Here is a 25007-nt window from a genome sequence, read left to right as displayed (position 1 = left end):
AACGCTTCCTTCTCTTCAGTCTTCTGCAACTCTTTAATCAGCTCCTTTTCTCAGATATAAATCCTCGACTAGAATGTCAGATACACCAACAAAAGCTAGCGCCATCAGAAGGGATGAAAAACACAGTCAATGTCGTATTTGAAACAGTTACTGAAAAGATCCATCAAGATCCGGTCACGGGAATCCATGCCCTAGTCGAATCGAAAGCGGCCTACTTCAGCATCAACTTTAGTATCGAAAGCACCTGTCACAGTCACATCCGTGATCTCCTCCTCGATCGCCTAATGATTCATCGTTGGTCAAGCAGTATCTTAGCCTCACACATCGCTTCTGCTGCAAACAACTTAGGTTTTGGCGTTAACGGCTTCGTTATAACCTTGCTCTTGACTGTAACGAAGCGGAAATATGTTGTGTCATCCGAGTCTGTGCTTCAGTTTCAGAGGCTGGTTTGTGAGGGATCGATCGATGGACATGAACTGAAGAGATTGAAGATGGAAGCAGAACCGTGTTCCATCTGTCTGGAGCATCTCTCGGGTTCCAAGACCGGTGGTGTTCCACACGTCTGCCATGCTCGCATGTCTTCCACGACCGCTGTCTCTTGAAGTGGTTCTCCCGCAAAAATACTTGCCCCATGTGCCGGAGAGTACTTGTTTCTGAATGATAGAAGTTTTACAGTACGTATTTCTGCTAACATGCAACGTTGTAAGAGAAAATTTAACATCTAAACCCAAAAAAAAAGGGTGTGCTGGAGAAATAGTACATTTTTTAAACATAATTATAAAACTAGTACAAACACTATTTACAATTAGGAAACTAGTACATTATCACTATTTGATACTATTTCATGTACACTTAATCACTCAGAAAAACATAGTATTTACGAGTCTGCCATTGAAATAATTATATAATATAATTCGTACAACATATTTACTGTACATACATACAAAATTATGTTTTTGTACAGTAATAAAAATATTACATAATATCATCCGTACAGCGTATTAGTGTACAAATATGTATAAATATGCATATTTTGGTATACTATACTAGCTGTACGGATAAAAATGAGTAACTTTTTACATATATTCGTACATTTAATAAGTTGTACAGATACGGCTGTACATATTTATGTATGGATACGTCTGTACATATACTAAATTGTACAAAAAAACATTTGTACATATGCTAAACTGTACAAATAAATATTTATTTATTAAAAATTTTAAAATTTATTAGCAAAATGAATATCAAATTATAGAGAAAAAAACAAAGATTTTTATGTGTCAAAAATATTATTGATATTGTTTTTACAAAAAAATAGTATGTTACTTATAAAAATTTTGGGGTGATAAGACTAAGAGGAAAAAAAATGAAAAAAAAAAAAAAAAAAAACAAAATCCAGAGAAAAAATATTGCCCCTAACGTCATTTTTTTTTCTCTCTTTTTTCCTATCTCATATTTTTTATATCTCACATTGTAGGTACACATGACTACTTTCCTAATTATAAATAGTATATGTATTACTTTCCCAATTATTTTTTAAAAATGTACTATAATTCCTATTAATCCAAAAAAAAAAAGAACGTTGTAAGAGAAAGTGCATAAATTTTATATATTGCTTCACTAAATCAAGTTTTCTCATCATTCTGATTTGATAAAATAAAAAAAACCCCACAAAAGATCAGCTTTATGCACACTTCCTTTGTATATCGCACCCACAACCTTGGAGATACTCCCAAATTCATGTTTATAATTTTAACTTTAAAGCTTTACTAAACCGGAATGTGGAGACTTAATTATGATTGATTGAGCCAAGTAAAAATGGTACCGGTTTGTTGATTGAATCTTCACACAACACATGCATGGCATAAATCGACGATAACATATAACTAGCTAGATATCCTTTTTAGCTGTCTCCAAGAAATCAACTCTCTCTTCTTGATATTTTTGTCGAACTTGAATCACGAATGCGAGACAATACACATAGTAGTAAAAACAAAATTAAGTAAAAAGCTTCAAAAATTCAAAACTTGATTGGTAATCCTCAGACCATTCATCAACTGCGTACTCCCCCTGCAAGAACCAGAGAATATAAGTCATAAAAAGTGACAAGTGAAGGACACGAAGCAAGCTTGATATATAGAGATATTAGCCCTTGGTTACCTAATCATTTTGTTTCAACGCCTATGGGTTTTTCCATTGCCTCTTTTCCCTGAAAACAAATGTTTTGGTCTAAGAGATGGTATAACTCTGTCTGCTTCTCCACAACGTGCAGCTTTGTCCCTCTTTCTGTGAGACTTATTCCCAATCTTAATTGCCTTAATCTTCTGTAAAGAATCTTTGATGCCTTCACCAGGTAAAACCTCATGTGGTGGCCTTGACACTGATCTTGATCTTGAAAAAGATGTTGATTTAGATCTCAGACACAACTTCTTCTTCTGTTGCTCATGATCGTTCACCTCATCATCCATATCCATCGCATCATCATATCTTTCCCTCTTTCTGCCTCTTGCACGGTTCAAAGCAGAAGACGGATCAAGACCCAGAGATGATAACTCTCTACTCATTCTCTTCCTTGTAAACTTTTTATCCTTGTCAAACTTTCTTGGAACAGTTGCTCTGTTTTTTGCATTGCTCTTCTTGAGTCTATGGTTTTGAATGAGCAAGGCTCTCGTCTTACGCATAGCAGCCAAATCATTCTTCTCCTTCTCTGTAAGTTCTTCTCCTTCAATCTCGAAACCATTTTCTGCTTCCTCTGCCTGCCTGAGACTTTCTTCACTTGTCAACTCCTCGAGCCTATTCAAAATGTCTGAATCAACAAAGTCTGCAACATTATGACCATCACAGATCTCAGGTATTATGTCATCCTTCCATTCTTCTTTTGCCAAGATGTAGGTCTTCTTTAGACTAGCAGAATAAACACCAGCTCCGCCATTTTCATTTTCCAAGTCCTTCTCTGTCTTTCGTTTCTCCTTTTCACCAGCTTCCTTGGCTAGCTGAGGTGTGCAAGGGAGCCTTTCTTGGTCATCACGAGCCTTCGGCATGGCCACATGGAACCTGTGCAAGTGGTCAATGATCTTTCTAGATTTCATCTTCGCCTCTACCCTATGATCTAACAGCATTTGACAGGCAGCATTCCTCACTGACATGATACCTTCGTCGGTCAGAGTACTCATCTTCAAAAGCACTGTTTCTTCATTGGCTCCCACTGCAGTCCTCATAGCTTCATCTTTCATCTCTTCAATCAGTTTCTTATCTTCTTCAGATAACTTCTCCACAGGCATCAAATCAGTCTTGTTGCAGACAATAACCAACGGTTTGTTCTTCAACGCAGACTTTATGTTGTGAAAAAGAGAAGCCTGCTGAGCAATGGTGTAACCACAAGAACCGGAAATGTCCAGAAAGAACAAAACAGCAGCTCGAAGATGAGCCAAGGCGGTGATACTACACATTTCAATGATATTACGGTCTTCAATGTCCCTATCTAAAAGCCCCGGTGTATCAATCACCTGGTACCTCAAACATTTGTAATCAGTATGACCAAGAAAGAGTGACTTCGTGGTGAAAGCATATGGTTGAACATCCACATCAGCCCTAGTAACTTTGTTCATAAAAGAACTCTTTCCCACATTAGGACATCCACAAATCAAGATAGCCTCGCCATGTGCTGTCTTACCTGCTCAAGATAACCCAAACTAGGACCGATTCCTTTGATAACAGTACACATACGCCCAAGAGCTGCCACTTTTAAGCACTTGCACCGGTACAGAGTATCACCATACTTAACTAGCTTCACATAATCAGTGGCGATTTGGCTGATCTTATTCCTAGCGGTATTGACTTGACCAAGAGCGAGCTTGTAGTGATCTTTATTGTAAAGAACATGTAGAAGATCGTCATAGAAGGGGTGAATCTCCTTGAGGCGAGGAAATTCGTCGATGATGGCAGAGAGCTTCTCGTTGAAGTTCGATTGTGTGAACTTCACTTTCATCATATAGAAGCTACGGAGATTGCTGATCTTGTCACCCTTGTGAACAACAGTTTTTGTCTGGCGCTGAGTGCGGGAAAGAACGATATCAACAAGCTGTTTTCCATCAGGCACAACTGTTATCTTCTTGAAATTATATTTCACCATTGTTTTTTCTTATCTGATCTGCACAACATTGAATAAACGAATTAGTTAGGGAAATGAAGAGATCATCAAAAGGAACAACAAGCAAGGATAATGATGCTATGCTAAAAACATTCACGTCATATCAGATGCCAAGACTTCGATCCTTAATCTTAAAACGTCAGCTAAATCATTAGAATAAAGTTCGATTTTCTGATCTTAAAACGTTACTGTCACTGTCACAGCTCAACAACAACCTAGTTGCCATGCATAACTATTTAACAGTAACATTTAGGTTTATATATCAATCTCTCTACGACAAATTTCGTTGAACTTCGAGATCCTTACAAACCTTTGGACAACGAAGAAAAGAGAGAGAGCTCACAGTACTATGAGGAGAATGAGAGACGGTGAAGGAGTTTAGAGAACGCTAATTTGTCTGCCCTAATTTAACCTGTAAATTAGGGTTTAGAATAGAAATACTGCAAGAACATCTATTAAAATTTAATTAAAACACAAATTGTTCTGGAGAATATCATTTAAACCCTTTTGTTTTACAAATTGCAAAATTAAGTTTAAAAAAAAAAAAAAAATTATGTTGCCATTTGGTTCGACCTTCCGAGGGCTAATCCTAAGCCATTTTAACTATTTTCAGCCTTTCAGAGTTAAAAATAAATAATACAACGGTTGACCAAGTATTATTTATTAACTTTTAAACCCCCATAATTTTGTGATTTCGTAAACTAGCCCTGGAAGCTCAAATACAAACAGCATAGGGGTGCTAAGAAAAATGGATGCCAACAAAAGTTGATAAGAAGAAAACAAAAATCAAACAGACATTTGACTTATGAGAGACTAAACTCTTTTTAGCTGCCAACACATATATGTGTGTGATAATATGAATATCTATCTACAAAGAAGACAAAACAGTAGTACATTCATCCAATCACTGGTCTTAAACTAAGAATAATATGGGTAACTTAGTCCCAGAAAACGGGACTCAATACTTCTTGGGACATCCACCGAGACTCCGAGAGTTCTTCTGGATCGATAGGTTTCCTAAAGAGATGCAGACAATAAAAGAAAAAAAAGAACATAACGATCAGAATATAACCAATAAAAACATAACTTCTGTCATAGTTTAAGAGAAAAAGTATCAGCATGTCTACCCATAAACTGACCCTTCTACATCAGAGTTGTTTCTAACTCAATAATAACAAAAATTCGACAAAATGTTCACGAAAATATAAATATCTTTCTTTTGCTTTTCCAAGAGTTTTAACTCTTCCCGAGTAAAGTTTCTCACTTTCTCCATAATGATATTGGTATTGCATACGACAAGTGAACCTATCTAGCATAGAATTAAGGGAGCAAAAGTGTAAGATGAAGATTAATCATAAAAGCTAGCCTTGAGTGACTCACAAGTGAACCTTCTGAAAGACTCTGTCTCATGGAAACACTCCCCACTTGGCCTCCACGAGCCTGGATATTGGATAACCTTTGCAACTTATTAATCCACTCGTTTTTATCGCCTACACTCAGCCTTCAGCACAAGAGCATTATGAGCTGCAACATAATACTTTGAGGAAAAGCTCATAAAAGTGCACATAGAAGCTTAAAAAGTTCGAATTCTGATAATGATTGATTTATGTACCTTTTAAGTCAGTCTTCTAGGGAACCTTGCAGGTTATTTTAAACACAAGGCCTGGTCCTTTTGAATCAACACCAGAAGGATATACATTTCAAAATGCTAACATTTTCAGTGTTCTCATTCAGAACGAACCACCGCCTACTCCATCACCATTTGTCTTTGCACTTTTCTTCATTAAAACCCTAAATGAAAAGAGTAATTATTTGTTATCTACCTTGGAAGTTAGATTTATCAAAGTTTAAGTCATGAAGCAGAAAAAGACATGAAGAAATCATGCACTTGAGATAAGAGAAAAGGCTTGCAGAAATAAAATCATGCAACGTAAGGACAGTAGATCGGGAGCAAAATGCAAAATGAAAATTTTAAACAGCAATTGGGTAGATGTATACTATGATAACAACCTGCTGTTATCTCCCCCTCAGGTGCAGCAGGTCTATCTTTATCGTGTGAACTAAGTTTGTCTTTCATTGATTTTAAGCTACCACCAGCTGTTGGTCCATCTGGCCTGATAAACATGCAGGAAAATTTCTACATTAAATACTTTCATGTAAAATAACGATTAAAGCATTTTCCACTACACGGAACCAAATTGATTAGAATGAAGACACACCCTGCTTAAAGGGACTGCCCTACATCTTGTCCCTTCTTAGAAGATCGTCTTTTCAGCTCTTCCTCGCAACGTTGTCTTCCCATTCTGATGGAGTCAATAAAGTGCATCGTCAGAAAGAGAATTGATTATCAGTCCTGTACCTTTAAGAAAACAAACTAAAAAAGCAAAGCAAGGTAAGCCAAAATACCTTCACTTTTCTCATTCCCTTCTCCTTTCTCAGAAAACAATTCACAAGGAGTTGCAGCTGGGTCTAGTTCCAGAAAACCTTCTGGTGCATTATCTGCTTCTTTCCCTGTAAGAATGTAATGAGGCACCTGGTGGGAGAATCTAAACATTTCTTCCTTTGGAATCTCCCTCACATCGTTTCCATCTGTGCTTCTGCGGAAAACTACCCTTAATCCTTCAGCTTTGAGTAAGAGAGTCACAGTGAGACTTTGTTTGTCTTCAGTATAGTCATCAAGAACTTCCACCATCTCATACTTGTGTTTAATTTCATCAGGGGTATTCTTGTCCCACTCAGGAGACCAATTTCGATACAATGCCCAAACTTGTCCCTTTTTGGGAAGAATATGCAGGAGTCCTCGTGCACCTTTGGTGAAATCAACTTTGTGAGAAAAGGCGTTTAGAGTATCTGTAGATTCATATCTCCCTGACCTAAAATCCCCACATGTTTTAGCAAAACCAGCGCCTATCCAGTCTATAGGACCAAATTCACTGGTGCTTCTGGAATTGAGCCAGCTGATTTTCATCTTAAACGGTTTCAAAGAAATCACCTTTTGTATGCGGGCATAAAACCGAGGCATTCCGTCGTCATCGTCATAGGCAGCCCAAATTTGGTCATCTTTGAAAGAACTTTCAGATCGGTCAAGATCAAAGTTGTGAAAGTCTGAATCTGGAACAATGATTGTCTTCACTTCATCATCCTTCTCTTCATCTGAAACATGGGAAATTTCCTCAACTGACCTTTCAACATCATTTGCCCTGCCACTCAACTTGCTCGTTGCCTTAATACTTTTCTTCTCCCCATCAGTTGCCCTAACCTTTGCTTCCGTTACAGAGATCATCTTTCGAAGTCTCTTAAAAATTTCTGCCTGGCCTCTTTCTATAAGAGCTTTGGTTATATCACAAGGTAACAACATTCCTTGTACATGAGGAAGACGAGAGCCTAAGATGTTGGGCGTTTCAGTATTTCCATTGGCAACATTCCTTCCACCTGTTTGATTGCCTGCAAATTGACCACGCATGTGGAAATTGTCTGTCTTCGGCCTCTTGAAATTCCTCAAATCAGAGTTTGTGAATCCTCTAGCAGCATCCCTTTCTTGTGACTCCCCAAGCTCTCTTTTCACTTGTGCTTGTTGAACTAGACTCGCAGCTTCACTTCGGCTGTTGAAACCAGCCATTCTTGATGAAGAATCCCACTGAAAATTATGGTTAACAGATGATGCAGGCTCTCTCCTAGAAGGACCATATTGCTTTTTGTTTGACGCTTGATTTTTGGAACTCCTGTACTGTTGGTTAGATGAAAGGTTGACTGGCGGCTTTGGAACAATTAAAGGTGGAGTTATCTCTTGAGCAACGAAACCATGACTACAGTTTGGACAAAGCAAGGTCTGGTTAAGATAAACCCTTAGATACTCGTATTGTGTGTTGCAGTTGCCGCACTTTGTCCAAAAGGTACTACTCTGCTCTGGCATCGAAGGAACAAAAGCAGGCGAACCCACACGGGATCTATCCATACGGGCAGCGGGCTTAGATCTAGCTTTGGCATTTGGAAGTACATGCTCCCTTACATTTTGAGTCCCGTTAGAAGTTGGCTGGAATGGAGGAATCACGCTCTGTGTGGTTGGAAATCTTTGAGCTTCTTTGCCCCTCTTTATGTTATATTCAAATCGTTTATCCTTGTCAGACAGTAGAGTCCAAGCTTCTGCAACCAGCTGAAACGCACCTTCAGCGCCATTACACTTGTTTTTATCCGGATGGAGCAAAAGAACTAATTTCCGATATTGTTTTTTGACTGCTTCATCATTAGCAAAGGGATCTACACCAAGGATACCATACCAATCAGCTTCTCCGCAGATTTTTTTCTCTCCCGAGATATAAACATCGATAGCCATCAATAATTGTTTCAAACCATCCAGCTCAGGAAACAAATTTTGAGCCTTGTTAGCGAACTTTTTTGCCCCATTGTAGTCTTTTTCTGTAATCTTCCTCTCAGCAATATCCATTGCCCTTTTCGCTTCGTCCTTGTTGCATTCCATGTCCTCGAGAGTTACTCCGTCCCAAACTACAATCCTGTAAGAAGCCTTTAAAATAAAGGATCTGCAACAGACTCCTCAGGATGTTTCGCACCTGTCTCAATGAAAAATTAAAGGACCAAAACAAGCGATTAGATACAGTTTAATGTTTAGAAGCATATCATGTTTAAGTGACCCTAATAGGGAACAGATTCAGTAAAATCAGAAGATTTTAAAGGAGTAGACAAATGTTCCTAGAAAATGATAGATTTGTTTCCACATAAAGGTTTAACTAGCTACAAGGTCCCATGATTTGATATAGATGCAGATCTGTTTTAACAGGGTAAAACCATAAATGCAAATCATTAGCTCAAGAGATTCGATCTGACACGGTGGCATTGGTTCGACATTCCTTCTGTAACACTTCATATTTTTTTTTTAAAAGATAGAGAACCAATCTTTGGACTATGAAATTACGATACCAAAGCCACACAATAAACACAAACAATTTATGCGGCAATCCGCTGAATACAAATTGGCATGCGCAATCCACTGAATACCAAACAGATACACAAGGATCAATGGATCATAAAAGAAAGATCTTGAGAATCTATCAACCTAATGCAATTAAACATCTTAACAACAGGTCAGATCCAGATTTAAATGAAGCCCTCAAAATCTACAACAGCATTTAAACAGTGATGAAGAACCAAAAACTCAATCAAAGCCCCAAAAAACCTAACTATGACCTCAAACTCTAATAAGAGAAAACCTAACCTGAACCAAAATTCACCAGCACACAATCAGAAATCCACAAAATCCCCAGTACCATTTGCATCTCCTAACAACTCGTCGACAACAAATTAAAAACCCTAAAATCATAAATTACTTCCTCAAGCAAAGACGACAAAAAGAAAGTTTCACGAAATCCAAATCGGTTCAAAGACATTGAAATTTACAGACGTTAAAATCCACAAAACCAGAAAGAGAAAGCGAGAGAGATTAAAAAATCAAAATCACCACAAGTGAGGCTTGAGACGGAACTTGGAGAGCTCCAATGGCCGCTGTAAAAGAAGAGAGATTAGATAGAAAGTGATGAAAGAGAGAGAGAGAGAGAGAGGGAGGAGGAAGTAGCGCCTGAGCGGGGCTTATATATCAATGTGTCTACTAAATTCCGTTGAACTTCGAGATCCACACAATTAGACAAACCATGGATGATGAAGAAAAGAGAGAGCTCACCGTAGTAAGAGGAGAATGAGAGGAATTTGAGAGATGGTGAGGGAGTTTGAGAGCTCGAGAGATAGAGAACGCTAATAAGTAAATTAGGGTTAGAAGAGTGTCCCTTTGCCAAATTTCGTGAAATATTATTGCAAGAACATCTATTTTAGAATTTGATTAAAAACACCAATCGTTCTGCTCATATAGTTCGACCGTTCGAGGGCTAATCCGATGCCGTTTTAACTAATTATCAGGCTTTGAATAATTAATAAAAATAAATTCTTGTTTTGCAACCGTATTTGATTATTTTACCAATAAACCCCCAAAATTTGTGATTTTGAAGCCTAGCCCTGGAAAATTCTATTAAGTCACAAATTAAACCGTGGAAGTACTTTGATGATTTAAATTTAGTTGTTTACCCAAACGGTTCAAGATTCAGAAGAATCTCAAATACAAACTTCATTCTTTTTTTTCTTTTTTCTTGTCATCATACAAACTTCATTCTATAACTACTACAGCATAAGTTGCTCAGAAAAATGGATGCCAACAAAAGTTGATAAGAAGAAAACAAAAATTCAAACAGACATTTGACTCATGAGAGACCAAACTCTTTTTAGCTGCCAACACATATATGTGTGTGATAATATGAATATCTATCTACAAAGAAGACAAAACAGTAGTACATTCATCCAATCACTGGTCTTAAACTAAGAAAAATATGGGTAACTTAGTCCCAGAAAACGGGACACTGCGCGCTTCCGGTGTTTTTTTCTTTCTCTTCAGGTTCTAATACCTGTAAGCTGAACCCGTTGGCGGTGGTGCTGGTGGCAACCGATTGGGGGTGGTGCGTCGGTTGCTACCAGAGCCTGGTGATGCTGCATCTCCATTCTGAGCAGGGTCACTGTAGCGACGGCTGTGACCACCAGAACCGTACCTTGACAAAGAGTCTGAGGGTCCATTAGCAGCGGAGTTGAAGGCATTCATCCAGTCGTCCCCTGAAGAACCACCACTTGTTCTTGGGCTACTTTCTGTGGGTCAAGTGATACCAATATATTTAAACCCAAGTTTCATTGAAGATCTTTTACATATTTTCTAAGAAACTGAATCGGTGAATCCGTAACCCTACCAAACAAAACCAAACAGTATTCGCTTTCCATTCATTTCTCTATTTCATAAACCCAAAAACCTAAATGTTCCCAAACCCATAAACAGGAATCCCTATGAAGAACTGTTATATGCAGATGAATTTACCAGTGCTACCATTGTCGGAATAACTTGAAGCAGCAGCTGCTCGGTTGTCGTGAATGCTAAGCTGCCTTGTGAGCTTAGAAAGAAGAGAGGATTGTTTCACGTAACGCTCTCTTCGTCTTTTGACATTTTGATCCTCTTGAATCAATGACTCAATTCTTTCATTGCCTATTGCACTAGAGATCCAATAAAGGAGAGCACAAATAAGCACACCATAACTGAACTGAAATTAGGCACAGGGAAGGAAAAGATATTAAACCTTATAGAACTGTATAGTTGATTCAGCATGTCTTCCTTTGATTTCTCCACTTGACAAAGAACAACAGCCTGTTCATGGTGAATTTACATTGCTTAGTAGCATGACCGAGGAATCTCTGTAGAATAAAAGAGATGGACAAGAAATTTTGGAGCTTTAGAATAAAAATAGTTCACCTTTGGAACATTGGCTGCTAGGCTGTTAAGAACAGCTTCAACATAACCCCGTACTTCTTGGGACATCCACCGGAGTTCCTCTTCTGGATCGATGGGTTTCCTAACCATCTTATCCTGAGAAACAGACAAGACAACAAAAAACGTAAGTATCAGAAAGTAACCACTAAATACATTAAATGCCAAACATAACTTCTGTCAAGTTTAAGAGAAAAAGTATCATCATGCCTACCCATATACTGACCCTTTTACAGCAAAATTGTTTCATACTAAAAAAATATTGCCATATGTTCATTAAAACCTAAATAACTTTCTTTTGCTCTTCCAACAGTTTCAACTCTTCCCGAGTAAAGCTTCTAACTTTCTTCATAGTGATATTGGTATTGCGACAGACTAGTGAACGTATGTAGCAGTTATTTAAGGGAGAGTGACTCACAAGTGAACCCTCTGAAAGACTCTGTCTCATGGACACACTGCCCACTTGGCCTCCACGAGCCTGGATAACCTTTTGCAACTTATTAATCCACTCGTTTTTATCAACTACACTCTCAGCCTTAAGCACAAGAGCATTGTGAGCTGCAACATAATAGTTTGAGGAAAAGCTCATAAAAGTGCGCATAGAAGACTAAGAAGTTTGATTCTGATAATGATATGATTTATGTACCTTTCAGTACAGTCTTGTAAGGAACCTTGCAGGTTATTTTGAATACAAGGCCTGGTCCTTTTGAATCAGGTCCATTTGCCTTCTTATCCTTCGAGCTCTTTGACTTTTCTACTTCGTCCTCGGGAATTTCTTCAATAGTGCATTCCTGAGTGGATTATCAAAGTTTATGAGCAAGTACAATTAGAAATACATGGAAAAATATTATTTATAGAGCATCCAGATTTTCTCATCGATAATAGCGGTTTTGTTATATATTGAAGCATACGTTTTACAATACACAAGTCTGTGTTACTTTACAAGAAGGAACCAGTGTGAGAAAACAACAAGGTGTAGTTGAACTATTATTCTTCTCTATTTTTTTTTAAGTCTTTTCTAATTATAGTTCACCTCAGGCAGAAAATAAAGCATAGGAAGAGAATGATACCTCCAAAGTTATAGTGCCCCGGAAGTTTCTTTCTTCTTGTTTTTTGGTATAGCCAAGCTAGAAAAGGTAAATGGTAAAGCCAGTAAGTAATCACAGTGCTTTCTCTTTTTGCATATTTTGACCAACACGTAAAGGATATACGTTTTAAAATGCTAACCTTTCCAGTTTTCTCATTCAGAACAAACCACCGCCTACTCCATCCATTTGTTTTTGCACTTTTCTTCATTAAGTACCCTAGATGAAAAGAGTAATAATTTGTTATCTACCTTGGAAGTTAGTTTTATCAAAGTTTAAATCATGAAGAAGAAAACAACATGGAGAAATCATGCACTTGGACTAAGAGAAAAGTTTTGCAGAAATAAAATCATGCAACGTAAGGACAGTAGATCGGGAGAAAAAATGCAAAAATGAAATTTCTTTAAACAGCAATTGGGTAGACGTATACTATAATAACAACCTGCTGTTATCTCCCCCTCAGGTCCAGCAGTTTTCAAACCAGAGACCTCCGGCGTCTCTTTATCTTGCGGACTAAGTTTGTCTTTCATTGATTTTAAGCTACCACCAGCTGTTGGTCCATCTGGCTGAGGACTAGTAGCCTGATAAACATGCAGGTATTACAATTTCTACATTAAATACTTTCAGGTAAAATAACTTAAAACGACTAAAATGCATTTTCCAATACACGCCAAATTGTGAATGAAGACACACCCTGCTTAAAAGGGACTGCTCTGCATCTTGTCCCTTCTTAGAAGATCGTCCCTTCAGCTCTTCCTCGCGACGTTGTCTTTCCATTCTGATAACGTCGTCAGAAAGAGAAAATTGATTTTCGGTCATGTACCATTAGGAAAACAAACTAAAAATGCAAAGCGAGGTAAGCCAATATACCTCCTTTGTACAAGACGGATAAAATGTTGAGGTGGTACAAAAGCGCGTTCCATATCAACTAGTGCAACCACCATTTTCTTGGCTTCATTCTTGAAACCATCAAGTGCTGCACTTGCTATAGCTACAACCTGATAGATGAATAGTTAGAAAGGAACACCTATTATCGAAATGCTAAACGCTACTGAATTAAGCAACAAAATACATTGTTACCTCTCGCTTGAAAGGAGGATACCTCCCGAGTCCAGGTGTAGCATTTGCAGAGGCTGAAACTATGTCAACAAGAACTCGGTGAACCTAATCAAAAGTTAAGACCATTTTAGCTCAACAGAGAAATAAGACAGAAGGGAAATCTGGATGCAATGAGTTTTAGAGTAAAAACAAAAAACGTAGCTGAATCTACAGGAGCTATACTAAGACTTATATAAACCAAATAACTGCACTAGAACCAGAGTAAACTTGACAAAACTCAAAACAACAGTTTAAAGAATAAAGTGTCAAAGTGAGACGAGCCATGAACAGTTCATTATGCAGTATATTTCTGAATTCAATCCTACTTTATGCACCTAAGAAACATTTAAATAAGCACACCTCATCTACACAAAGACGTGCCGGGTCTTTAGCCAACTCAAGGACAATCTTTATTAACGATCGCAACCCTTTCTCCGGAGATATAAGATAAGGTTGATAACCATCAGCTTCCAAAACAACCTGACAAATTCAAACATCAATTTGAAAAGTTCAGTCTCAAAACTTTCTGGTGCAGTAAATTTTAGGACGAAAGCAGACACCCACCCTTTTAACATTGTTCAAGTCAAAATGTCTATCCAATGGAAGCTGCTTAATACGGTTGGGGAAATTTCCTTCAAAACTTGCAACAACCTTCCAACCACTTCCCTGAACAAAAGAAAAGTAGAAAATGTTTGAGATAAACATTCACCTTCACTCTCACTATATTCTTAAATTTTCGTCTAAATCTAGTTCGCATATGTAAGAAAGTACTTACTTCACCACCAGCCAAGTGGAGAAGAAATTTGTCTTCAAACTCACGGCAAAGCTCCAAAGCTATAGCCCTTGTGCCTTCGGCACTGTTAACTAGTTGTTCACCAAGCCTCGCTAGCTCATCTTGCACTATTTGAGACTTACCCTGGAGACTGTACAAAGAATTTGAAATTCATATGCGTTCAAGTAACCAATGTCACTATAAACATTTGGAGAGAAGCAATACCCAGACAAGATACTGGGAAGCCTGAGCTTCATTCTGCTACGAATCTGGCTTGCAAGGGTGTCCACCAAGGCAATTCTGCCAAGCTTGCTTTGTGGAGCCCCAGTCAAAATGGACTTAAGACTTTCACTCTCAGCGCGCCAAGCAGTTTCTAAGGAGTTCTCACCACTTCCAGACTGTGCTGAGGCTATTGAAACGGATTGGCCAATGATAGCTACCCATGGAATGTCAGTTGTTTTTGGAGGTCCTTGATTTGAAAGAAGAGCCTGAACAGCTGCAAGGGCTTTCGAGTTCTCTGCTGCCTGGTCAATTTTTCCAATAATGCCTATCGTCCTAGTACCTATATGTAGATAGGAGTGAAGAGAGCTAATGAGGATTTTAAGCACACTGAAGTGATAATAGGCTGGTAAATAACAGTTATTATTAGGTATAAAATAGTAGATAATATAAGATAAGACAGATCGGAAATACTAATGTACTCACTCTCTGGATCATACTCTTTCGCAATCTTCAGGGCCTTGGATGATGAAATCTCAGATGCCTGGCTAGCAGGCACTATAACCAGCAGTATGGCATCGTTGTGTTGCACGTATTCGGAAATCTTGCAAAGATAACGAAGATACAAACGACAATTTCAGAAGGGCAAACATAATAATGACTCTGTGTTAACTTGTCAGGTAAATATAAGGGTACGACAAAGACATTAAGTAGTTCCAAGGCTCACCATTGACTCGTCCACAATTCTCTGGTCCAGTCCAGGAAGATCAACTAATTTCAATGGTGGAGCTGAAATGTAAAGTGTAAGCGCACTATGTTATGATGATTAAAGTAAATTTAATACTAAGATAATGCAGGTCATCTGCCATCACTCATGTTCAAAAGAGTACTATTAATTTTAAAGCTCCGTAAGATATATAATCTGATACCCACCAACTTAAAGCTATAAGCTCTAAACCAATATACTAGATTGAGTATAGAAATGGCAAGATATTAAAGCTGACCAGTTCACTGATATCACACATATATTCATCTGCCCAGTGTGAAAGTAAAACGGTATTTACCTGTGCTGGTACGAAGTTTTAAGTTTATTTCATCACGATTCTTCCCCGAGGCTCCTTTGCTAAGTCTATCTTGTAGAGAATGTCTTAGAGCACCTGCAATATACCCATGTAGAACACAGTATTGATATTAAGAGAACATTGGTCGAATGCTTAATAGCATACATGCATAAAGAGCCTTACATACATTGATAAATTACATATGTTCATAGAGGGAGACTTACTTGCAGAAACTTGTTGAGATTTATTGTCGATTTGCAAGATAATTGCCTTGCTGCTTAAAGAACTCTCCCTGCTCAATTCAATTATTATAGGAGCCCGTGTAGCACCATTCTCACCAGTCGGCTATCCATAGTAAGTGTAGCAAACACAGCAGAGGTAAGTATCATTTTAAAGTATGAGCCAATAATAACCATACAAAATTTCCCATAGATTAAATGTACAATTTACCAGGACTGGATGCCCAATTAGACTGTTGAGAACTGCAGACTTTCCAGCTCCCTGGTTCAATATGCAAAAGGTGATAAGTTACTTATATCAAAATACATCAGCCTTCTCCGGCTTGTTTCACTTGCGCCAGTTCCTCCCGGATTTTGATCTCATATATCCATTAATAAAGAGAAACACAAGAAAATAAAACTCTAGGTCCCAGGAAAAATCGAGAAAAACCTAATCTAGATCCGAAAGATCCACAATATCGCATCGAACATCAACACTAGAACACAGCACAGAACCAACCAAATGGGCGAGCAGGGAGTGAGAGCGATATAACTCACCACATTTCCAAGCGCTACGACGTTGAGGAAAGTGGCCGGGCGCCTCGAAGAAGAGGTCTCGTCAGGATCTTCATCGGCGAGCAGAGACGCCGCCTGTTTCATCGAATCTGAGAGCTGAGACAACTCATCGATCGCCTCCATAGCGACTTGCAAAAGCCCTCCGCAAATCGAGATCGAGTAACCGAATCAAAGTAAGAGATCTGGAGGAAAGAAGGAAGCCACTCGATTGGATCTGACCAGAACCGAAACCGGCGGCGTATTTCCCCGTGAAGAAGAGGGCCGGAATAAGGAATCCGGTCGCGACGATGTTGAGCTAAGATTTTTCGTAGGGGATTTCGTTAGGAAAGGCAGAAATGAGAGAAGACGAGGTCATAAAGAGGACGTAAGAATCACAGAGAGAAAATGAGACAAGATTCAAATTTCAAAAAGAGTTACAAATTTCATATCTTTTCTTTGGAAACTAAAAAAAAAAAAAACTTATTTTTTCTTACTTTTTAATTTTTTTTCAACAGGATACAAATCCTTAATTTTGTTACTTTATAAAAGTATTTACAATTTTCTGCGTAAAAAAGAAAACGAACAATATTAAAATTTATAATCTGTTAGATCCATTCAAAGTAGATTAGATATAATGTTGGAATCCCTCATTACCAAAAAAAAATGTCAAGGTTTCAAATTAAAATGTAACAATGTCTTCACGTGATATCCGATAATGCAAACTGGCATCTTAATCATCGTCAGTTAACGGAAAATGTAACATTAGTTTTCGATTTAGGGGTTTTTATCAAATTTAAATTATTTGTGTGTTAAAATTTTCAAATGTAGCTAAGTTTATGTAGTTTTTTTTAGACATATATCTCAAAGTTTTGTGGATAGATAATATAACACAAACATGGGAAAATTGAACTTTTTAATGTTATTCAAAGTTATAAATCGACTTTTAAGGTTTAACTTATAAGCTAAGACAACAAAATAATTACACAACACGAACACAGCCATTTCCCATTTAATTAGGTAACCAAAAACTTTTTGTAGTTATCATAAAACACAACTCATAAGCTCGTATGTTGGTTTTTAAATTATTGATCTTAGCAACGTAATTTTTGACCTAGATTTTGTGATTCTTTTGTTGATAAATCTCATATCTATCATACCTTCCAACATCTTAGTACTAGTTTGGGCACGGTTACGGTTAATGCGGTTATGGTTAATTAACCACCGGTTAACGGTTATAATTTTTTAACCATAACCTTAATCATTATATATACGGTTAAGACGGTTACGGTTATATACGGTTACGGTTAATTACGGTTACGGTTAAATACGGTTACGGTTATTTGATGATTATTATAATATTAATATTAGAGATAAAATTTTATGAAATATTATTTATTTTACAAGTAAAAAATATATCTGATTTCAATTATTTATAGTGAATTAGTTAAATCTGGGTATTGTATACAGTTATAATATAATTTATTTTAAAATTTTAAATATGCGGTTAACCGAACGTTTAACCGTACGGTTAACCGACGATTAATTACGGTTAATTATGGTTACGGTTAATTAACGGTTACGGTTATTATTATTTTTTAACCGTAACTAATTTACTTTTACGGTTAACGTTTACAATTTTTAACCGTTTTATACGGTTACGGTCCGGTTACGGTTGATAAACGGTACGATTACGGTTAAAAATACGGTTAATGTTAGCTTTTGGTCATGCCTACTTAGGACTAGTTTGGGCCTTTGGCAATGTTGACAATTCTTTGTGATGTATTATTAAAAAAAAAAACACAAACATTGGACATAATAATATTCAAACAATATTTTCCAAGCAATATATATTTGCTAGGCACAGTACTTATCTATACGATGCTGAATTTCATTTTTTCTTTTTTTCGGAAATTTCTGAATATAATTATTGTAGGGGTGATGGTTTTGGAAACTTTTCCACAAAGCTTTAACCCTAAACAAAATTTCATACCAAACAATAAATATCAAACTATGTCAAAAAAAGGAAGAAAAAACTCTTGTATCTATTAAAACACATATCTATCCATGTTTGGCTGAGTAAATAATGCATACAAATTTGTAAAAACGTATTACAGTGTTAAATATATGATAATAAAAATGGATTAGAAATTAGATAATTTAGAATTAATTAACATAGAAAAATGAAATTAACATAGAAAAATGAAATGGTCGGACCAAAGAGTTGACGAGCACTAAACCCACGTCACAATCAAAATTAGTGGGCCCTCGAACCCAATAACTTAAATAACCAATAGGTTACTCACACGTGGTAAGATCTGCGGATTTTGAACTCGTTATGTTTTCGACGTGGAGCTTTAAACTCGATTAAACTAATTAAATTACGCATTAAAATCCAATTAATTTTATTCTTTTATTATAGTTTATATGCATATAAGATCAAAATCAACCACACATAGATTTTCAACTACAAGGAAACAAAAGACCAGATTTGTTTATGTTTCTTCTTCCTCTCTGCTTCGAATTTTCATCTCTGATCTGTTTCAGTCATCGTTTCTCCACTTCCTACGAATATTATACAACAGAGATCTGTATTCCCATTTTTCCCCAGTTACTTTTTTTTTTTTCTTCTTTCCAAAGATCGTTTGATCCTTTGTTACAAAATTAGGAAACTTTCTCCGGAGATTGCAGGAATATGGATTTGTGGTTGCAACAATCAGATTCTCTTTAAAGCATATGAATGTTTCCCTGAAACTTTTTAAATTTTTGGGGAGCAGGAGGGAGAAGAGAAGATCACTGTGTGGGAGAGAAAGATTTGTTTTTTATTTTGTTTGTAAAAAAAACAATGGCGAGAGGAGGGAAAGAGGAAGGAGAAAAGCATATAGGGTTACTAAAGCTGGCTCAAACGCTTTCGTTTTTGCTTATATTTATGGCCGGAATCATCATCGGCCTCGCCGCTAGCTCTCACATCGATCGCTACTTCAATTCTTTGCCCAGGATGTTCTCATCATCCACCCATCTCCAAACGATTCCCTTTTCGACTTCTCCTGATTACTCCAATTGCACTGTCATTCACCGGGATTGCACAGGTAACGACGAGAACGACGACGACCGAGTCAAGGCGGAGAAACCAAAGGATCGAGATTGTTGGACCATTGATGGGTTTGTTCGCCCTCGGAATCTCACACATGGAATGACTGATGACGAGCTGTTCTGGCGAGCTTCCATGGTTCCGGTCAAGGAGGAGTTTCCTTACGATAGGGTTCCTAAAGTTGCCTTCATGTTTCTGACCAGAGGGCCTTTGCCTATGCTTCCGCTCTGGGAGAAGTTTTTTAAAGGCAATGAGAAGCATTTATCTGTTTACGTTCATACGCCTCCTGGATATGACATGAATGTCTCTCGTGATTCTGCGTTTTACGACCGCCAGATCCCGAGCCAGGTACGTCTTGATGCAATCCAGTCAATGCTGTTGTGTTGTGTCTTGCTTATGTTTCTCTGTGGATTCGAACTAAACCAATACATAGTTTTACAAGTGATCTACCTTAGAGTACAAGAATAGAGTATTAGATAAGTAGACGAGCTTTGTAGTGCAGTTTTCCATTTGGAGTTAGAAACTTGGGAACTATCTAGGTAAGTTATGTGGTCTAGTCTCTAGCTCCGGAAATTAACTGGAAATACTGATCCAAGATTTTAGCAGGAACTTGTACCTATCGACACATACTGTTACCAACTCTCATGAATCTTCTAGTTTATTCATGTACTCTGGCATCATTAGCACATCCTGGATGTAGATTTATAGTCATTCTGGATCATAGAGATGTAGTAGTTTAGAGAAACCACATGTAGATCTAATCGGCATGAGAGAAACCAAGTTATACTGGTGCTTGATTACATACTTAGGAAACTAGTTTAGGCATTGGTTGGTGCTTAGGATTTGAACTTTTCATTGAGAGTTGCATCTATTTCCAGGTTGTGTATAGATGAAGATTCGTTACTCTTAGGCATTAGTTTGAGTGGGCCATCTATGTCTTATGCAGCTTCAGGTGGCGACACAGCCTTTAACGTTCATGGGTAATTTTGCTATTATGTTATGATGTGGAACATAGCTGGTTTTTGGATAAGGACTGGGAACAGCTTGAAACGTAGGAGTGAGAGTGGAACTGCTTAGATGTGAATCAGGAAACCAAAACATATCAGTTAATAGAAACATTATATAATTTTCTCGTGTTGATTTAAACATCTTTTGTTGTACTTTTGTTCTCTTTTAATTTCTCGACATGTCACAGTGATCCTGGTAAACTGCACAGACTTCCTTTTTCATGACAATGAAATCGGTTTTGTAAAAATTCTTTGTTTATTCAACCTGGTCCATATCATACTCTGACAATACGTTGATGGATCATGGATAGTTTGTATCATTCTATGCTAGATCTAGTTGATTACAAATCAAGAGAATCTGTTTTGTTTCTGATGTTTTTCTATACTTAATTTTCAGAAAGTTGAATGGGGATCCCCACTATTGACAGACGCAGAGAAGCGTCTTCTAGCCAACGCATTGCTGGACTTCTCAAACGAGCGTTTTGTTCTTCTCTCAGAGAGCTGTGTCCCAGTCTACAACTTTTCAACTGTCTACACTTACCTAATAAACTCTGCTTACAGTTTTGTAGACTCTTATGATGAGCCAACACGTTATGGACGTGGTCGTTACAGCCGCAAGATGCTCCCCGATATCAAACTCCATCACTGGCGCAAAGGGTCACAGTGGTTTGAAGTAAACCGAAAAATCGCCATCTACATCATCTCTGACTCGAAGTACTACTCACTATTCAAACAATTCTGCAGACCAGCTTGTTACCCAGACGAGCATTATATCCCCACTTTCTTAAACATGTTTCACGGTTCAATGAACGCGAATAGAAGCGTGACATGGGTTGATTGGTCCATAGGCGGTCCGCATCCAGCTACATATGCTGCAGCTAATATCACTGAAGGGTTTCTACTATCAATAAGGAAAAACGAGACGGATTGTCTATACAATGAAGAGCCAACTTCGTTATGCTTCCTATTTGCTCGGAAGTTCTCTCCTTCTGCCTTAGCTCCTCTTATGAACCTGAGCTCTACTGTCTTGGGATTTTGAAGAAAAAAAATTTGATTAATTTCTCTTCTTCTTTCTACTTTTATAGGGATGAGATGAGGTTTTCTACGAGATATATACATAGGACTCTTTTTTCTTTTTTTTTGGTTAGTTTGCTTTGGTTATGATCTCTTCATTATTTGGGGTTTTATAGAGATGATCGTGAAGGTCAAGCCTTTTTGTATGTAAGAGCTTTACTTCTGCTGACCTGCGGATGCTAATCTAGTCATAGATTACGAATATATATTCTTTTTCGAAGAAATGAATGATAGAATTACTGATTTTGAATTCCATTACTCTTTAGAAGCTATTGGACACTTCAAGGGAACAATACATACAAGTGAAACAAGAACAACCGTCAACGATCAAGAAAAACGTATTAGATTATGATGTTGAACCTTAAATAATAAGTTTGCAAAAATTGCGACCACAAAGCAAAAGGCAAATTAACTATGAGGAGAATGATGGTTCAGTAGAAGATGCGTCAAACTAATTCCCCAACTCCGCTACCTTCTTTTCATCTCTGTCTTGCAACTCATGGGAGGACCCTGACACCTGTTGTTGAGGGAGATGACTGCCCACAGAGTTTGACCACGATCTCTGATTAGCCACCTGTCCTGGTGCAGGATTTGACCACTGTGACTGTTGATGGCTAGCTGTCTGATCAGACCACTGTTGCTGCCCTGTCCACGCTGACTGCTGGCCAGCTGTCTGATTAGGCCACTGCTGCTGCTGACTGGTTGTCTGATTGCCCCACCGTTGCTGCTGGCTGGTAGTCTGATTAGCCCATGGTTGCTGCTGGGTAGGAGTTTGATTAGGCCATGATTGCTGCTGGGTAGGAGTTTGATTAGGCCATGATTGCTGATGACCACTATTCTGATTGGCCCCTGGTTGCTGCTGGTTAGCCCACGATTGCTGATGACCAGTGTTATGATTACCCCACTGTTGCTGCTGGCCAGGCGTCTGATTAGCCCCTAGATGCTGTTGACCTGAAGGACTTGACCAACCCTGATGCTGAGACCAAGACTGCTGCTGTTGATATCCTGGTGCCTGACTCGACCATGATTGTGGCTGTTGCCCTCCTGTCTGATTAGACCACGATTGCTGCTGCTGGTTAACTGAAGTGTTGGACCACGACGGATTCTGGCCATTATTAGCCTTGTAAGTTCCTCCTGCTGTTTGACCTGCAGTTCCATTGCCCCAACCTGAATTTGGCAGCCCCGTCCCTTGGCTCGGCCATGAGGTCCTGTCTCTAGGCTGCTGGGGAGCTGCAAGTGTGGTTCCAAACACGCCGGTTACACTAGGTGGAGTGTTATCAATTTTCCCAAAGTTTCTAACAGGCCGGGCAACCGAATTTAAGGTTTTCTCAATCTCCTCACGACGTCCCGCTTTTTCAAAAACCTCGATGATGAATTCCCGCAGCACCGGAGTAACCCCAACATTATGTCCAACCATCTGACCAATAATGTCCTTGGCTTCGTCAAGTGCACCACCATCACAAAGCCCTCTAACCACAACATCATAAATCGAAGGATCTGGTTTCGGTTCCTTCTCTCCCATCTTAGTCAAAACTTCAGCAGATTCCGTGAACTTACCATTCTTAATCAGCTCACCAAAGACCCTCGTACCAAAATCAGCAACCACCCTTAGATTCACATCCACCATCCTGTTCAACATCTGGAGAGCATCGTCGATTCTCTCTGCCTTGAGATAAGCATCGATCATTGCTCTATGGCTTGGAGCATCAGCAGGCAAAGATTTAGACACGCCTTCAGCAAAGAACTTTTCAGCCTCTGTTAACATCCCTTGTTCACAGAATCTCGTGACTATGTTACAGTAACCAACATAATCCATCACAAACGGTTTGGAGGTGGGCTTACTTCCGACCTTCTTGAATGTATTAATCGCTTCGCTAAACTCTCCCATCTTGAAACATTCATTGACCATTAAACAAACCGTCTCCGAATTCACGGAAAGGATATTCGGAGGAGTGTGATTATCCAGCATCTCATTGAATAAAGCCCAAGCTTCTGCCTTCTTACCATACTTAAGAAAAACTTCCAAAAGAACATTCCCAGTTGGCGGATGCATTCTAAATTTCTTATCTAACAAAGACATGTAGGACTCCATGGCTTCCTTATCATTTCCTTTCTCGAACCAGTACTCCATAAAGGTCGCATTCACAATCCCATCATAAACAGTACACTTAGACTTCAATTCATCAAAGAACTCATTAGCCTTATCTAAATCACCAAGTTCCAAATACCCCTTGATCAGATTGCTGTACACCATCGAATCCGCAGCTTGACCTTTACTCAACATCTCCCGTAATAAACTCGCAGCATCTCCAATCCTTCCAGCTTGAACCAAACCTTTGGTCAAATGTCTATAAGTAACTGAGGATGGAGCAAAAGGAGCATTAGCCAATATGTGGCGGTAAACTTCAAGAGCTTCATCCACATGCCCTTCGTCACAATGAGCGTTGATGATCTGATTGTAAGAGACTACATTGGGAACGATGTTAGACTGCTTGAAGAAGTACTGAAACAGAGAAATCGAATCACTATAACGCTTGGCTCGATACATAGCGGCTATGATAGCGTTACAGGTGAACACGGTGGGTCGCGTATTCGAAAACACAGACTGGCGAGCAAGGCGTGACGCAGCGTCGAGATCCGATGCTCTGATCAGCGACTGGACTCTGTTGTGAAGGTTAAGCCTTTGGCCGACGAGTGCGGAGGTTGAGTCCGGAAGCCGTGGCGCGTTTGGATCACGTTTTGGATGAGGAGCCGAAGGATCTCGTCGGAGAGCGTGAAGAGGAGGTTCAATTCGGAGACGACGTTTGCGGCGGCGGCGTTCAGCTGCGGCTTCTTCGGCTGACGAGAAGGACATGGTGCGCTGCGGGATCGGTGGATAGGGAATCGGAGGTATATGATTCTGAGGAATCTGGAATTGAGAAGGATCATTGGCTGGAATTGGATTAGAGTTTGGGTTTGTCTCTGAAACCTGATTATAACCAGTGTTCGTCTGCGGATCTTCATTTTCCGGGGAAAGTGAGATGTTGTGGATTCGTTGGTGGAGGAACGAGATCGAAAGAGGGCTACGAGAAGTGGTGGTGGTGGTACAGATACGGCGGAGGAGGTGAGTGAGAGACATGGTGGAAGTAAAATGATTTAGGGTTTTAGAGGTAGAGAGTAAGACGAAACCAAAGACAATGGTGGGAGTGGAAGATGGACAAAGCTCGTAGCTTAAACCCTTGGATGTGAAGAAAGAAATGCGACTTATGTACAAGTGAACCGAATAACCCTGAAACGACGACGTTGTACTTTCCGAGGGGCTGTTTGGGAAA

At 38.7% G+C, this 25007-nt stretch overlaps 5 protein-coding genes across 10 annotated transcripts; 1 reads left to right on the top strand and 4 right to left on the bottom strand.

The window, feature by feature from the left end:
* Positions 1–2177: 2177 nt before the first annotated feature.
* LOC17899273 (nucleolar GTP-binding protein 1) lies at positions 2178–4135 on the bottom strand. Its single transcript, XM_023777315.1, is given in 2 exon segments — positions 2178–3652; positions 3655–4135. Coding segments are annotated over 2 exon segments (1956 nt in total).
* Positions 4136–4950: 815 nt separating this feature from the next.
* LOC17899917 lies at positions 4951–9974 on the bottom strand. Of its 5 annotated transcripts, none has more exons than XM_023790229.1 (7): positions 9846–9974; positions 6560–8721; positions 6373–6456; positions 6164–6267; positions 5766–5944; positions 5534–5677; positions 4951–5170 (listed from the first exon to the last, which is right to left on the bottom strand). In XM_023790229.1, exons 2-3 carry the CDS (start codon positions 8628–8630, stop codon positions 6425–6427), a joined length of 2103 nt encoding a protein of 700 aa, XP_023645997.1. In that variant the 5' UTR covers positions 8631–8721; positions 9846–9974; the 3' UTR covers positions 4951–5170; positions 5534–5677; positions 5766–5944; positions 6164–6267; positions 6373–6424. The 5 variants fall into 5 exon arrangements, with proteins under 5 accessions (XP_023645997.1, XP_023645998.1, XP_023645995.1 ...); XM_023790230.1 differs by lacking the exon at positions 9846–9974 and adding an exon at positions 9384–9834 and having other exon boundaries at positions 5534–5690; XM_023790227.1 differs by lacking the exon at positions 9846–9974 and adding an exon at positions 9384–9834.
* Positions 4951–16944, bottom strand: LOC17898692 (dynamin-2A). 2 transcript variants are annotated; one of them, XM_023790226.1, is made up of 24 exons: positions 16531–16944; positions 16205–16255; positions 15979–16099; positions 15758–15850; positions 15421–15482; positions 15180–15297; positions 14700–15036; positions 14478–14625; positions 14267–14368; positions 14063–14182; positions 13685–13768; positions 13475–13602; positions 13298–13382; positions 13047–13185; positions 12747–12823; positions 12590–12646; positions 12166–12310; positions 11938–12077; positions 11505–11618; positions 11332–11399; positions 11076–11248; positions 10574–10852; positions 6843–6845; positions 4951–5110 (listed from the first exon to the last, which is right to left on the bottom strand). In XM_023790226.1, exons 1-22 carry the CDS (start codon positions 16669–16671, stop codon positions 10611–10613), a joined length of 2745 nt encoding a protein of 914 aa, XP_023645994.1. In that variant the 5' UTR covers positions 16672–16944; the 3' UTR covers positions 4951–5110; positions 6843–6845; positions 10574–10610. The 2 variants fall into 2 exon arrangements, with proteins under 2 accessions (XP_023645994.1, XP_023645993.1); XM_023790225.1 differs by lacking the exons at positions 4951–5110; positions 6843–6845 and having other exon boundaries at positions 10362–10852.
* Positions 16945–19000: 2056 nt separating this feature from the next.
* LOC17898518 lies at positions 19001–21920 on the top strand. The gene is made up of 2 exons (XM_006303166.2): positions 19001–19963; positions 21020–21920. The coding sequence occupies exons 1-2, from the start codon at positions 19370–19372 to the stop codon at positions 21659–21661; spliced, it is 1236 nt and encodes a 411-aa protein (XP_006303228.1). The 5' UTR covers positions 19001–19369; the 3' UTR covers positions 21662–21920.
* Positions 21921–22021: 101 nt separating this feature from the next.
* On the bottom strand, positions 22022–24896 carry LOC17898515 (pentatricopeptide repeat-containing protein At1g10270). Its single transcript, XM_006304803.2, has one exon. The coding sequence runs from the start codon at positions 24812–24814 to the stop codon at positions 22148–22150; it is 2667 nt and encodes an 888-aa protein (XP_006304865.1). The 5' UTR covers positions 24815–24896; the 3' UTR covers positions 22022–22147.
* Between the last annotated feature and the right edge of the window lie 111 nt (positions 24897–25007).

The sequence above is a fragment of the Capsella rubella genome, unplaced genomic scaffold (genome assembly GCF_000375325.1).
Source record: "Capsella rubella cultivar Monte Gargano unplaced genomic scaffold, Caprub1_0 scaffold_1, whole genome shotgun sequence".
Lineage (NCBI taxonomy): Eukaryota > Viridiplantae > Streptophyta > Magnoliopsida > Brassicales > Brassicaceae > Capsella > Capsella rubella.
Note: the sequence above shows the minus strand (reverse complement) of the source record. Positions and strands in the feature narration are given on the sequence as shown.

What these genes read in the sequence shown, in the direction of transcription:
- LOC17899917 (XM_023790229.1), bottom strand. Translation starts at nt 8,630, where the DNA reads ATGGAATGCAACAAGGACGAAGCGAAAAGGGCAATGGATATTGCTGAG. An exon ending in AGGGAATGAGAAAAGTGAAG is followed by an intron (nt 6,457 to 6,559) that starts GTATTTTGGCTT and finishes TGACTCCATCAG; the next exon opens with AATGGGAAGACAACGTTGCG.
- LOC17898692 (XM_023790226.1), bottom strand. Translation starts at nt 16,671, where the DNA reads ATGGAGGCGATCGATGAGTTGTCTCAGCTCTCAGATTCGATGAAACAG. An exon ending in AGCAGTCCCTTTTAAGCAGG is followed by an intron (nt 13,186 to 13,297) that starts GTGTGTCTTCAT and finishes CATGTTTATCAG; the next exon opens with GCTACTAGTCCTCAGCCAGA. An exon ending in TAGCAGCCAATGTTCCAAAG is followed by an intron (nt 11,400 to 11,504) that starts GTGAACTATTTT and finishes CACCATGAACAG; the next exon opens with GCTGTTGTTCTTTGTCAAGT.
- LOC17898518 (XM_006303166.2), top strand. Translation starts at nt 19,370, where the DNA reads ATGGCGAGAGGAGGGAAAGAGGAAGGAGAAAAGCATATAGGGTTACTA. An exon ending in ACCGCCAGATCCCGAGCCAG is followed by an intron (nt 19,964 to 21,019) that starts GTACGTCTTGAT and finishes CTTAATTTTCAG; the next exon opens with AAAGTTGAATGGGGATCCCC.
- LOC17898515 (XM_006304803.2), bottom strand. Translation starts at nt 24,814, where the DNA reads ATGTCTCTCACTCACCTCCTCCGCCGTATCTGTACCACCACCACCACT.